General features: G+C 35.4%; 1 protein-coding gene across 13 annotated transcripts in view; it reads left to right on the top strand.

Moving 5' to 3' along the window:
* Positions 1-15369, top strand: part of NBEA (neurobeachin) — a 530623-nt gene that overhangs the window by 247110 nt on the left and 268144 nt on the right. For 8 of the 13 annotated variants that reach the window (XM_068930067.1, XM_068930069.1, XM_068930074.1 and 5 more), the window contains one exon: positions 9032-9112. The exons of the other annotated variants lie outside the window; for them this stretch is intronic. In XM_068930067.1, the coding sequence (XP_068786168.1) occupies positions 9032-9112 (81 nt within the window). The remainder of the gene's footprint in view (positions 1-9031; positions 9113-15369) is intronic. 13 annotated transcript variants of the gene reach the window in all.

Raw genomic sequence — 15369 nt, 5'->3', positions numbered from 1 at the left:
TAAGTTCCCTTTAAAAGAGAATTCTAAATTCTCTGCTGGTCCATTACGTGGTTTATTTTGAGAAATTTCCCGTCATTGTCTCCTGAAAGCTCTTGGTGGTCTTATCCCTTGAAAGTGCCTTATATTTAATGACTCTGCAAAACAGATTTTTAGTGGAGTGATTCAAGATACGTGAGTATAGAGAATTCTGGTGGGGCTTTGATGATTTATTTTTTTCTTGGCAAGCAGTAATTAGCTTGGAAGTTTTATATGAAGTAATTTGTTGCATTGTTTTATTTGCAAAGATTTTAGTTATAACAATTACAAAGTAGCAAATAAACTTTATTTAATCAAATCTGGAGTTGCTGTCTATTTTTTAAATTGGTTAACATAAATATATCTTGTATTCTATAAAGTATATTTTCTTTTCATTATTCAAGCTTGAAACATAAAAATACCTTCATTCCTCTTACTGTCTTTAAAAATGTGATATAAAACGTTTTCCTACTGGATTTTGCTAAAATCTGAATGCTTTGAGGCATCCTTGATAGCAGAGGAAGTTGTTAGCTTTCTTTGGTGGTGCTTTTGTGTGTGTGTGTGTGTGTGTGTGTGTGTGTGTGTGTGTGTGTGTTTGTGTGTGTGTGTGTGTGTGTAAAAATTACTGTATAATTACAGACTTAATAATATGAACAGTTCTGTAACTTAGGTTTTACATGTTGGAGAAGGATCCCAATAGAAAAGGGAGAGGAAAGAAAATTAATTCTAATACTTCTAAAACAGGTTAATTATGCCCGCTTTCCAAAAGATTTGATGTTGTGAGATAGGTGATATTCACATATATTTGTAAAGAAGTACACAATGTACTTATGGTTTCACCTCTTTGGAATAGTTGAGCTGTCTCGAACTTTTGATGAGAAAATTTGCAATCATACCATGCCACCCCATTTTCCTTTGAGTTATACTCTTGTTTTATCCCGTGTAGGACTTTGGTTGGTTTACTGTTTAAGAAAATGATATTTAATATCTAAGCGGTATCTTTTTAACTTTTGAGTGGAATTGAAATGAACTAGCTACAGTGTCTGAGCAGTACTAGACCAAAGACTAGGAGCTTTCTCGCTCTTATTAATTTTTCTTGTTCGTTCTTGGAAATTCCCAGACATGACTGATAGCAGAGGAACCCTATCAAGTAGTAATCTGATATTGCAGAAGGTATTTATCGGTAAAACTTTTTTGTCTACTTACTGTCATTTTTGCTCCTCTTCCGAAAATCAGTTCTTTCTTCAAAGACATCTTACTCTTCTGACTGTCTGTATTTCAGATGATTGACTAACTTCCTGGAATAAGTGTATAAGTGAAAAATGACCTCAGCAACAGATTTAAAAAATGGCTGACTTGCAACTAAATGCAAATAGCTTCAAACGGAATATACCAAAACCAGTCCAATGCTTCCGTGGTTCATCAACGCAGCTTTTTCAATACCTCAGAGAACAGAAGTTGCAAAGGTTAAAATTACCCTTATAGAATCTAATTGGAAACAAACATGCAGTATGTATAGGTCACATATTTAAGCTTAGGAATGTTCATTGTGGAGTTCCATTTAACACTTGGGCAGATATGTTTTCACTAACTCAATTTCCATATGGTCTGCAAATACCTTGCATGTAAAGAGCATTACAACATTCTAGCTTTTAGGTGAAAATGTTATGGGCAAGTGTAACCTGATCCATATCCAAAAGGAAAATTATGTCCTCCTTTTGTCAAGCACAGATGGGTAAAAAAAATTTTTCACTGTAGCTAGATCTCACATGTCTTAAACTTTAAGTTTAAGGTTTAAGTTCAAAACTTAGTTGCATACAGTTCTTTCACTTCTCTTTTGGTGAGATAGCAAAATGAACTTTACGTATTCTTTTCATTTTCCTATATCGTTACCTGGCTGGAGTGTCAGCCAGGTAGCCCTTCTCCAAATCAGCTCTTACAAATTCTTTGGTATACATTTGATCTGTTTCTGATACATGCACAATTCAAATCAGATGAAACAAAATGTTTTTTATGCTGATAGGAACAGAAACTGTTTCTGCTCTTTAACTCACCACATGGTCCTATGAAAATAATCAATAGAAATGATGATGGGCTAGGTTCACAGTGATATGTCACAGAAGACTTCCTCAAACGGTTGAAAAATTGCTTAAAACAGTCCTTTGAGAAGCACAGATAGAACCTGAGTACTAAATGGCACTGCTTTTAAAGCTCCCAAAGACTTCAAGTGTGTCATCACTTTGTGAGCAGTAGATATTTATAACTGGTAGTTAATCTGCAAGACCACTTCATTGTAGCTTCTTTTCTACAAGAGAAAACCTACCGGTGCTGACACAAATTGTGTCAGAGCTCAGTCCAAAATCCTGAACAACAGCTTTGTAGTAAGAGAAGCAGAGGGTAACCATTTTCCTAAGATACTGTCGTAACCCAGAAATCCTTTATATGCTTTTTGGAAAAACAGTACTTTTCAGCACTCAGCATTGCCTTTGGCTTTCTCTTAGAAGCTTTTTAGAGCTCATGTATTGTTCTTGTGCTCAGAAGCACAGATGCTGTAAAGAGGGAAAAACTGCATGATCTTTCAGAAATTATTTTCTTGTTCATACTGTTCTGTCGCTATTTCTCTCTCTGCCACATCCAAAATGTTTGTTTTGTTCATGTGTCCAAGAATGTTTTCTTTCAACTGCTCAGACTTTTGCTAACTGCTATCAGTCTGCAGCACAGCATGTAATCGACATTCTGACCAAAAAAAAAAAAAAAAGAAATAATGAAAGGCAGTATTAACAAGAGAGAAAAGAATAAAGAAATACAGTATTATGCTTTTAAGACTTACGTTAAATGGAATTAACAGCACATAAGCAAAAACTGGAGCTATTTATTGTGCAGAAACCCGTATGAGTCACTTTTTGATCCTACTTTAACATGTAGTCTTGAGTACAGTGCAAAATTGTGCCTGACAAAGTTCACTGATTATGCAAAGGTTGCCTGTTTATGAAATGAGAAGCAAAGGCATTCTGCTGAAGAGATATGTGAATCATTTTGTGGAATAACTACAAGCCAAGAAAAAGCAAAATTTCAGTACAACTAAATGCTGAGTCCAGTATCTAGGAACAAGAAATAGAGACTATACTTAGCGTACAGGAGATGAGGGAAAGAGCAGCCCAAAAGAATGTAGGGAGTGTTATAATAATTAGCATACTCCGAGCTCTCTTAGCTCCATGCTGAGGCAACAAAGGCTTGTCCAATCCTTGAATGCTTAGAAAGAGGAGATAAAGAGGTGATTTCATTTCTGTGCACAACTTTAGTAAAGCTGCTACAGTCTGGTTACATAGTCAGCACTTCAAGAAAGATTGGGACATACTGCAGAGGGAAGAAAAGAGCAGGGCACAGGAGTGGTTGAGGGATGGTAGATAAACTCTGTGAAGTAAAACTTAAGGAGCTTGTTTTATTCAGTGTTCAAAGGAGAAGAGAGAAGCCAATTGCAATGAAAAAAAGAAGTTAGATACTACAGGATGTTTTAGTCTTGCTATCAGCAGAATGCAGGGAAAGAGGGTAAAGAACATTGGAAAAGTGTACTAGGTTTTACCCCCGAGTATCAAGATGATCATTAGTTGTAGTCTTTACAGCTGGTTTAAGTATCTTTTTTAAATACAATCTTAAATCCAGCTTCTCAAGAGGGAAAATAGGATGTATTTACTGAATGATTTTGGAGCTTCTGTGTGGCTTTGCAGGCTGTGAATCCCCCCTGCCTCTGCACTTGGGCCATGCAAGGAATGGTAGTCTGCACTGACCTGAATTTGTTCTAACGTTGTAATTGCTGAATTTATTCATATATTCATGTGCAGATGTGCTTCAGTGTCAGCTAGCCACCTGCAGGGGTCAGTAAGAGAAGGTGTTTTTTTCCTTGTTCTGCCATTGGTCAGATGCAGTCAAAATGTATATCATGTTACTTTGAGGCATCAAAGATGGTCACTGTTGAAGCCACTGTATGAAATAGATGCTTTTCCTGAGGTGGAAGAGGCAAGTTTTTTCTCATGTAGGTGGTGTCCATGCCATATACGTATATACATGAGCAAACTGATTTTTATTTTTGAGTTAAGAATTTTTTTAGTCATCATCTTGAAGGTCATTTTAGAATGGCTTGTGAGGTATTTTCTCCTTTCCCTGCATAATGAAGTTTGTCTGTTCAGGCAAGCCTCATAGAAGCCTCATGACAACTATAGTATGGTCCTCAGATTTCAAAATGAAAATATGTAAATGCACAGCCGTACATATACTTTAATGTGGTTTCGTGCACATATGAGACATATGATAACATTGGGTGAGCAGGATCAGTCTCTTATTCCTTTAATAACTTCTGAATGTGTTGGCAAGATTCTATCAGTTTAACAAAGGATGATATTTTTCTGCATATGTTTCATTTTCATTTTCATGAAAATAGGTATCTGGGTAAAGAAAAAAGACCCTATAATATCTTGGCTGAGGCAGTAGTTACATATGTATTTCATCAGCTTAAATATCTGCTCTGCATCATCATTTGAGGTATACCAGCACAGTTCTGTCTGTGATTGTGTAGTGAAAAAATGGAAAAAATGATCTGATTGAAAAGTGACTCAGGAGTTGCAGTTGTGTAATATACTGCATTGATACAGCATTATGGATAGTGCAGGATAAGGAATAACAAGAGAGCTGATTTAGCAGCACTATCATTCAATGGGTAACTTAAGCCTAAGAGAGAGTGCAGTATGAGCTCAACCCTGTTAGGCATCAGAGAATCCCTATTAGAAATCAAGGTGAATGTTAAAAATATTGGTGTGGGGAGGCTGGCATGAATGTTCAGACTAGTGCCATTTGTACTGTGTGCCTCACTGAATGTGGTCACTCTGGTCAGTCAAGATCTTACAGATTCTTTGAGTTGTACTGGAACATGAAGTTCAAATTGTTCATGTTCCTCTTAAGGAGTTGATAGCACGTTTCTTCTCTGTCATTGCCACCTCCCACTCCTCTCTTTCCTTGTGCTCCAGTTGTCTCAGTGTACATTCTTTTGTCTAGTAAGAGATCATGCTGTCTACTTAACATAGTTCGATTAAAGCCAATCAGTCCTTGGCTGATTCGAACCTTTGAGTTTGGTTTTCTTAATTTGTGGTGCCTCACAGATTAGTTGGGTGGAGGAAGCAAAACTTCCGTTCATAGATTTCTTTCTCTCTTTCAACGTAAGCATTTGCAAAAAGATCGCAGTGAAATCACACTGCTATCTGAAAACTTTTAACGAGTCCCATCTAGATAGTTAAGTTGGAACAAGAATGAGTTAGAGATGATGCTTTTTCTTCAGAAAGTTTAAAAAGCGTTCATTATCACTAACACTACATTGAACAACTTAATATTGTTACAGGCTTTGAGTATTTGCACGTTTGCATGGTGAGGATGCTCTTTGCTTATCATTTCCATTTTTTAGTTTATGAATTTCTGCAAATGATGGAATTTGTAGGGGTTTTTTTTGTACTGTGGAGAAAACAATGAATAATTTTTAAACAGGACAAGAAAACCTTTGAAATCCTCCACTGGATTTAAAATACTGCTGCTGACTGAAATCCTACTTGCACAAGGTGTAATCTCTTCATAAACAGAAAATAATTGTTTTTTTCAAACTGCTACTAGTAGGCTATTGGAATTTGTTATGTCAGTTGTGAGAAATTCTCTTTCTATCTGTGACTAGCTCTTAATGCCTTCCTGAGAGGTTTCACAGTATGCTTGTGTTTCTCCAAACACTTTGGGACTGAAAATGTTTCTTACTTAAGAGCACTGATGAATCAGATATACGTGGAGACAGAAAACAGCACCAATTTTCCAGAAGTCTAAATGGTAGGAACAATGAAATGTTAAAAGGGTAAATGGATATTCAAATCTGCCTATTTTATTTACACATACTCCAGCAGAGTCAAGGTTTGAATCTTTGCAACTTCCATACTGTTTTTCAGAATATGCTATTAGTATCAAGACAAATCCCAATATTTGCATTTGGAGGAGGAACTGAAGAGCAAGTACTTGAGCAAAAATTTCTGCTATCTATCCACAGTGAAATCTTCCTTCAAACTATAATTACCTCCCCACGAATTACTGAACATTTTTCTGTCATATAGTATTCATTTATGACAGCTTTAAAGGGATGTCCTGTAAATACTAGAAAATGAAGAGGATGCACATACATCTGCTTTTCAAGATTTAACTCATAAGTTACTAAAGTTTTTGTGCACAAAAGCATGTTCTGAGCAGATGTTTAACATGGCAGGAAACGTTATAGATCAGAGATCCAGATAGCAACTGGAAAATGCATAGTGTTTGGCACCTTCTTGAAAGTGAACCTGCCAATAATTAATTACTTGTATGAGCCACTCTGTCCCTGTCTAATGAATTGGACACTTACTAAGATATATTAGACTATGTAACAGAGGTTAACTGCACATGCCCTCTCCTTTGTCTTTGGCTTGTGTGGTCCCAGTGTAACTTAAGGGTAGAAGTGATTGTTGGCACTCAGATTGTATGTCCCATCATTGTAATATTAGTTAATAATCCAGACATTTACGTTGGACTTTAGAATCCAAGGTGTAGTGAGTCCTCATTTTCTGTTTCTTACCAATAGAGAAAAAAATGACTGAAAATGTAAGATTAATTTTAAAGTTTAGAATCAAATAGATTTATTCAGCGGAATGGGTTAAGATGCAACAGTAAAAAAATATACATGCTCTTAGGAAAACAAATACTGGTAGCTAAATGAAGGAGTAAGATTTGCTGAAAAGGAGCTTTGAAAGCTATCTTTGGAAATAAAGAAGACACTAAATGTTTGAAATCATTAAGCTAGTGCTAAAAGTGCTATTATAAAAAAATATACCATTAGGAAACCAACAATGCTAATAGCTGTTCTTTAAAGCACATGAAGAAGTGCGTATAAAATTGGAGCCTGTATAGAATGAGACAAGTTCTTTGTGGTCCTCAGATCGCACTTAACTTCAGCCGTGTTGGGCACTTTCTCACGTTCTTATTTCAAGCTAGTAGCCTGTATTCCAGTTGCAAGCAATGCAGGCCCAGACTGGTCTTTTGGCCTTAAAACTCTAGTAGAATACCCTCCTCGACTTCATAATCTTTCTCCTTTATCTTAATACCATCGAGGTCAGATGTCTTTGCTTCATCATTTTTGTTCTAACCTGCAGGTTTCATGCAAAATCATTTTCTTTTTTTTTTCTATTTTTTTTTAGATTTGCTCATTCTCAGAAAAAGTTATCAAGAGAGCTATTTAATATTGCTTCAAGTAAATAATTTCTAAGATTCTTTAGAAATTTCTTTACATGTACAAGCACTACTGTAACATAGCCTGTAGGTGGACTCATCATATCAGACATACAGCAGTGCTGCATGGTAATGCTGGACTAAGTTGTACAATTTTTTTTAGAGCAGCCACCTTTTTTCCCCTTATTATTTTCTCCTTTGCCATCCAGTCCAAAGAAAAACGAGGTGGTGTGCCAAAAAGGTATTCAGTATCTACAGGATGTTCATGCTGTGACTGCAGCTCCCCACAGGCAGAGGTTCTCAGGTTCTTATTCCACTTAATTCATCATTCAGAGCTCAGCAGGGGACTCAGCCTGATTTTGGACTTGAAACAGTTAGGCTGGTATTTGCCCCACCCTTTGTCCTCGAAAGGCTTAAAAATGGAATCAATCTATTTTATTATCCCAGCAATGTTTTCCAAAGAACTACCTAACTTTGATAAACTATAGGGTGCAAATAACATCTCTGTATCAGATTTTGCCCTGAAAACTGTATTTCTCATAAGGTATAGCTTAATAATCCTTTTCCATGTAGCCTGATCTCTGCATCCCGGTTCTTTACAAAACTAATATCATTAGGCCTGGCCACAGTCTCTCCTTATATTTTCCTTAACTCTGTACCTCCTTGTTACCTGCTCTTATGACCAGATTGAAACCTTTTAATTGTTGACCAAGTTTAGCAAAACTCCCTATACTTATCCTGATGATTTAAAGGCACTTCTGCAGTTCATCCTTTTGGATGTGGATGTGCTTGTTTCCGTACCTTCAAGGTATAAACAAGGAAAGTTCTGCAAAAATTTCTGGAGGAATTAACTTGAGAAGCTATTTCGGTTGAAAGGTTTTATAAATAGGTGTTTTTTAAGTTTCACTTTTGATAGAAAAAGGTGTTATGATAGCATAAATGTTAATGAACCATCAAGCTTGATTTATCTAGATGTTAACAAACTCCCTACCGATCTGATGTTATCTTTGCAAGGACTGAAAGACAGTTAAAAAAAAATGATTTTCTTTACTGTGTTCTGTCTAGCTTTATGCTAATATTTACTTTGAAAAAAAACCTGCTAAACTTACTTATATATTGTCTTATATTATGTCCTATTTTTATATGATATTATGGGGAAGTTATGGTCAAATCTTTTTATACCAATAGCAATGTCTTGCAGTGGGAAACCCTCACACTGAAAGAATTTGTCAGACAATAGAGACAGTTGTGATATGTCAAATTAAGATGGTAAAGTGATGTCAAAGCAGGTCTAGGGAGAACCCATAACAATGTTACTGTCAAGGAAATAAAGGAAACAGAAGCACAAGAAATACAAGTTATTTCAGAATATCTGTAACTAACTGTGGTATGGTTTTATGTTTTTGAGAGACAGTGTTGTAGAATGATTACCGTTTGTCAGTAGAGCTTCAGGATAAGAATTAGATCTGATGGCTTCCAACTAAGGTCAGCAAAATCCAGCCTGGAAAAGCCTTTCTCTGTTATCAAATTGTCAGATAACAGTCATCACCTAAACAAAATACTAATTCACCAACAGTTTGCTCAGCTAAATACAAAAATTAGACCGTGGAGTCCCCTGGCTTAGGCTTATGCTACTCAGGAGATCAGATCTAGTTAAAATGATGATCCTCTTGCCCTTAGAAATTTAGGAAGTTGCATGAGTTCTTTGTATTTTTGTTATACTTCCTATTTGCAGCTGTGCTGGTTCCCTCGCTGATCTCTCAGTATGGCCACAAGGTTGCCAAAGAGAAGAAGCACAAGGCAGGAGGGAGAACAGGTAAAGAGTAAGTGGTTGTACTGCTGTGCAGCCTATCCTTTTTTCCCCTTCTTTTTTTTATCATTCACCATACATGCACCATTTTAAATGTGTCCAGCCATGATGATAATATTCTCCCTGATAATTGGAAAGACTGTAACAGAAAGAATAGAAGGAAGTAGTAGAAAGAAGGAAAGAAAAGGCAAACCCTATATGTAAAAGAAAAGAAGAGAGGATAAAAAGGAAGAATGGTTAAACAGTGAAAATATGGCATCAAACAGTTACAGGCTGAAGCTAAGAAAAAAGCTGATAGATTTCAGGAGGAAAGTAAACCCCCCCCACCTAAGAAAAAAAAACTCAGGGCAATACATTTAAAATTACATTCCTTTATTACATTTTCAAGGAAAGCATGGTATTCTTGAAATGGTAATTTTTCATCATAGATGTTATCCACCTGGTCTAGGATGTCACTTTTGACAGCTAGAGAAAGGACTGGAAGAAGCTCTCCAGATGAGGAGAAAGCGTCGTAAGTCTAGTAAAGGTAGAAGGTGTAAAAGAATTCTAGCATTGGTGTGTGGAGTTAGTGTTCTGATTTCTGCTTGTACACTTTGAAAATAATTCACTGTTAAAGTAATTCTTCTGAAAAGTCTTCTTTCCTGTAATGCAGACTTGAGGAGACATTTCTTCATTTAAATATGAAAACTGTGAGACATTTATAGAACACAAAATTTCAGAATAGCGGTTTTTCTCCAGAAGTGTTCAATACATAGCAACTTCTTTGGTATCGGTTGGTTTTATTTTAGTAATTTTTGTTCACATTTGGTCACGAAATGGCAACTGATCAGGAAAGGAATGGTATCTTGAGAGAGTGTTGCATGACAGAACTTGAAAAATCTTTTAACTTTTTTACATTTTAAATTAATTTTTAAATCGCTTTTTCCATTCATTTTTTTCTCACTTTATCCCTTGGAATAGAATAGAATGTCCAGTTGTGGTAGAATTTTAGCCACAAGCTTACGCGCACTGAGTGATATCATAAGAATAGAGGGGGAAATCAGGAGACCTTCAGGATCTTGTTTTCATTGCATAGGGGACTGCTGGGTGTTTGAAAACAAGTTGGAGTGGCTCCCACTCAGATTCCTCTTAGATAAGTAAGAAGGTTGGATTTTTCAGAAGTTCTCACTCAATGCAGTTTATTTTTTAGTTTCTTCCAAGCTTCCACTCCACAAAAAGGTTTACAAGCTACTCAAGTCTACCTGAAACGGAAGTAGACTTGAACAGAAAAATAATAGTTCAATTTTATAGACACTTTCAAGGTGGAGGCAGGCAGAGAAGAGCAACAGCAGATATTGCATAAATCAGAAAAGATTGTTGGCTGAGTGAAAAATAATCAAAGGCACTAAACGAAATGCAAGATCAGTTTGGAAGATCTGAGTGACACAACAAATGGAACAATGGTGGTGGATTTTATTTTGTAGATTAAGTGCTCTCTTTCTCATTTGGTGAATGAGAATTTGTTTGTACATTCCATTAACACTAATGGAAAATTGACAAAAATTCCATATGTTGATATAAGGCTAGACTCTTTCGAGTAATGTGGCATAAACATCAGTTTTGTCAATATTACAGCCCATGGGATCACAGTAGAAAAGTCCATAATTTTAAAAAGTAAATTATGTACATAGTAATAAATCCCATTTCTGTGGAAAACTCTCAAGAGTTTTTGCCACTGTATAATTCTATCAATCAATCAGGAGATTTTATAGTCCTCACTTAGATTCCTTTTAGTAACAAGAATGATGAAAAGATATAGGTTGTTTTACTTCTTGGAGAAAATAGTTTATGAAATCGTTACATATCATTATGATGCTTTTTATAGGATCCTAATATTAGGAGCTCTTTTATTTTACAACTTCGACAAAAATGATCCAACAATTGGGTATGGGTTTGAAAAGATTAAAATCTATTGTTTATATTGACCTATAGATGTTCATTTGCGGTGTTCGTCTTAAAGTGCGAGTTCTGAGATTTCTGAAAATATTTTAAAGGCAGTTTATTTGAAACCCTGAATCAATACCTTTTCTGGATATGAGAAAGCTGATACAAACAATACTACGTGTGTTATGCAGTGTCTGGCACCATAACAAAAAAAAAAAAAAAACAAAATCAGGAGTATAAAAGTCTTGACCAACTGCAAAAGCACTGAATCAAATTCACATTCATCTAGATCATGTTTTTCTGTCACTCTCTTGCTCCATAAAGGAGATCTACCCGTGTAAATGATGAACTGAAGTACTAATACAGCCATCCTTTATGGTCCCTAGAATTAGTTATATTATGTAACAAGCCAGGCTCTTAAAGAGAGTTGTTAAATCCAGAACCCTGACTGTTATTCTAGTAAGTGTATATTCTCTGGAATAGCATCTCCTTTCCTCTGGTATAAGTGAAGTTGTAAGTATTTTGCATCATGGCTGTGATTTCCATCTGCAGACTTTCTGCAATTCCTGAGTATTTACCAACCTTTGCTTTTCATAAATTAAGATCATTAATGTAATTTAAATGTCTATGAAATATGTGATATAAGTTTGCTTCTAAACCCAATTTTTGAGTGTAATCTTGCAATACATTATATTCTGCTTAATACGCATCTTGCTTTTGGAGGAATAATACCATGTTCCTTCATTCCCAGTTTGTGATATCTCCTTCCTTGAGAAGAATAGTCTATCAAATTTAGGGTTTCAGCAGTGTGCCGTTCTTTATGTTGTAGGTCATTTGAAAATGAAAAAATTGTGTCAATTCCTTATTCCATATTTCTAGCTGCTAAATTCTATCTTTTCCTTCTGGAAAACTGCATATCGCTCTCGTTTTCATGCAGTTTTGATATATCTTTATTCTTCTAGGAAAGAGTCATCACCCCTGTTTTCTAATAATCTCTTTACTTGGGATAAGAACCTTTATCATTTCAGTTAATAATTTTATGTACGTAGCACTTACTACCAAACTTTCTACCTATTTTTATATTTTCCCTCCATAGTATCTCTTTTCAGATCTGTAGTGGTCTCACCAGCATCTATAGTTGATTAAAACCATAAATTTGAATCCAGGTTTGAATTCTTACTTGCTATAAGATTTTGATGGCAGAAGAAAGACATTTTGCAAGAACTTAAAAACTTGAAGGGAAAAATGCTACCTGAAGGAAAAAACAAAATATCACAATCATTTTTGTAGCTCTAATGCTGTTAAGCCCAAAACATGCTTTTATTTTGTCACCAGAATGAAGTGACATTGAAACTTTGTTGTACGACTGCTAACAAACACTGAATAGATATAATGGCAAAGCTTGACATACGCATGGTGAGTGGTAGTTACCTGTGGCAAATTCCTATTCTGTCTCTCGGCACATGAGAAATAAAGGATTATGTAAAGATACTTTGGTACTAGTTACCAGTGATTACAATGAACAACTTAAAACAGTGCAAGTTTGTTTAAAGAACATGGAAGTCTATATCAGTAGGAAATAGAAAATAGACCACTTTGTGAAAGTAAAAAGGAGTATATAAGTAAAAAAGAAAATATTAGCATTTTCTAATCTTTTTCGTTAGTTTTAGGACCTTATGGTCATTTCTAAATGTAGTTCATGCAGTATCATATATTAATAAAATAATAGATATAGCAGCATGTCCTTATTTTGTTACAAGCCTTTTTTCCATACAGAGCTGCTGTAGGCTTTATGACAAGTCGCAGGGGAGTAGTAAAGGCCAAGTTTTCTTTGTGAACCAGGTTAAACTGAGTAAACTTTCTCAAGCTTTTTCTTTAGCCATACCTGAATCTTCCAGTTAAGCAGAAGCTATAACTGAGTGAAAAATTTTTGCAGGCTGTAAAGTATAGTTACTTGCACCTTTTTTTCTAAGTTCAACAGAAGATATAAAACATGTTGTGTTTGTTTTTGCTAATATTACAATTGATTCCAGTTCCAACAAGGGTTTAAGTTAACACAAAGTAAAATCATTGAAAGAAAATGCAGGCAAACCTTGATAAAGACCAGATGAAGCTGTAGTGGTATTCAGTTAGACTCATACACACATTGTATTAATAATAATAAAAAGAAGTTCAAAACCATGATCTTATTTCATAAGGCTTTTTTTAAATTGATTTTATCAGCTTACGTTGTATTTCTTCAAAATAGAAATTCATATTGACTGACGAGTTCAGCATGATGACTTTGAGGTTTTGAACCCATGATTTCATTAATGCCACAGGCATGACTAAAATAGTAAATTTGAAATTAATCTTTTTTTAGACATTAATAAGTCATAGAGAAAAGAAATAATTAGCATATCTTTGAGGCAACAGAACACTGAAAAAGAAGTCATGTAAACCAGAGCATTTAAAGATAATTGCCAGGCATACATCATTTATTCCAGATTAGCTAAGGTCACGCACTTGATGCTCCCGGTTTTTGCATCCATATATGTGGTCATTGTTGCCATCAAATTGCTGCATTTTGATGGCTATATTTAATGGACTGAGAATAGACCATGAAGAAAAGTACTAAGACCAGCAAATATAAAGAGCACGTACTCTATTCAGTTAAACAGTGACCTTTTTAACCTTGCTGTATGCAGGAAATATCCACTTGTATTTTAGTAATTACATTAGCTTCCTTAATGGCATTTGATTCAGATGGTAGAGGAAGAAGTTATCTGCAGCTGAAGAATGCAGGCAACAATTTTAGTTTGAATTGCAAATACTTTTATCACTGGGATTAAGTTGGGGAAAAGAGAACTCAAAATAGATTTGTGTGCTAGCCTTAATTAGAGAAGCTATTATTTTTCAAAGCTTGTTATCATTGTTCTTTCTTATTATATTAGAATTGATAAAATTTTGCACACTAAAAATATCTATGAAATAGTGTGAAAATACAAAGAGGAAGAATAAATGCAGTATCAGTGCACTTGGGGCTTAAGAAATTGATTTTATTCCAATTTAGGCTACAAATTCTATTTCTGATTTTGTAAAAACACCTCAACCAATTTTTCCTTTCTTTTATCTGTAAAATGGGAATAAAATATTTTCTTCCTCCTCTTTTTGTCTGCTAGAATACATCTTTTTGTCTGCTAGAATACATACTGTCCAAAGAAGGAAATTGTTTCAGTGTCTGTGCCAATCCTAAAGCACTTGAGCACTTAACACAGGTTGAACTTCTTAAAATAGATGATCAAGCAAATTTAAAAGCAAAAGATTATTAGAATGGTCTTATGTCTGACCTATAAATGTAACTCCAACAGGATAGGTATGATGATTCTTCTTTAACTTATTTCTACAGCTTTTGATTATGTGGGATCTTCATAAGCCAGAGATTGTATCCTGACAGTTTTTCCTAATAGGCACAAACGGATCTGTCCTCCATGAGCTTTGGCCTGTTTTTATCTGTTTAGACTGCACTATATCCTGTGACAGAAAGCTCTGAAGATTAGTTGTATATTGTGTATCAGAAAAAAATATTTCTTCTCTTTATTTTAAATCTTTGCCTGCTTAATTATGAATAGACGGGAAGATGGGAAGAAACGCAAGGGACTTAAAAACAGAACTCTTGGTGGCTAGGAAGGAGGAAACGGAGCATCGGATGGAGGGCACACACAGTCCCTCGTATGATTTGAGTGGATGGAGTCCCTGAAGTGCAAGTAGGAGGCTGATAAGCAAGAAGCTCATGACATGAAGTGGTGGTGCTGCTATGAATATTTCCTTCTACTTAAAGTAAAACAGAATGCGGAAACGTATGATATGAATACTTAAAGAAAAGTGGTGAACAGAACACACTATACACGATGATGTTTCTGTTTGCATCTGCCTACCCATCAAGTAATTGTTTCCTCATTTTCTGTTATGACTGCTCCTATCTTTGCCTATTTATAACTACAGACCTGCACACTTTATCTGTGCTCTCTGCAAAGGGTAGGAATTCCTTGCATCCATCTTTGTCTCCATGAGCTACTTTTATGAGGCCTTCCTAGCTCCCTCTCTGTTTTCACATGTGAAAATTGCTACATTTTTTGGTTATTTGTTTCTTTTTGACCTGAAGATCAGCCTCTTAAATGTCAAATTTCAAAAGCAATTGGTGATGAGAGGTGTTAATGGCTACCATCAATGGATTATTTGATCAGCAGGCAATTAAAAAGCTGGTTACAACTAATGGGTGTGCTGGTGTGCTAACCAGATGTCAGTTCTGTATCCTTCTCTTTCTTTTTCTGAATTTCATCCAAATCAGTTTGGTTCTC

This window comes from Struthio camelus, chromosome 1 (assembly GCF_040807025.1).
Source record: "Struthio camelus isolate bStrCam1 chromosome 1, bStrCam1.hap1, whole genome shotgun sequence".
Classification (NCBI taxonomy): domain Eukaryota; kingdom Metazoa; phylum Chordata; class Aves; order Struthioniformes; family Struthionidae; genus Struthio; species Struthio camelus.
This window is presented reverse-complemented; position numbering and strand designations above follow the sequence as displayed.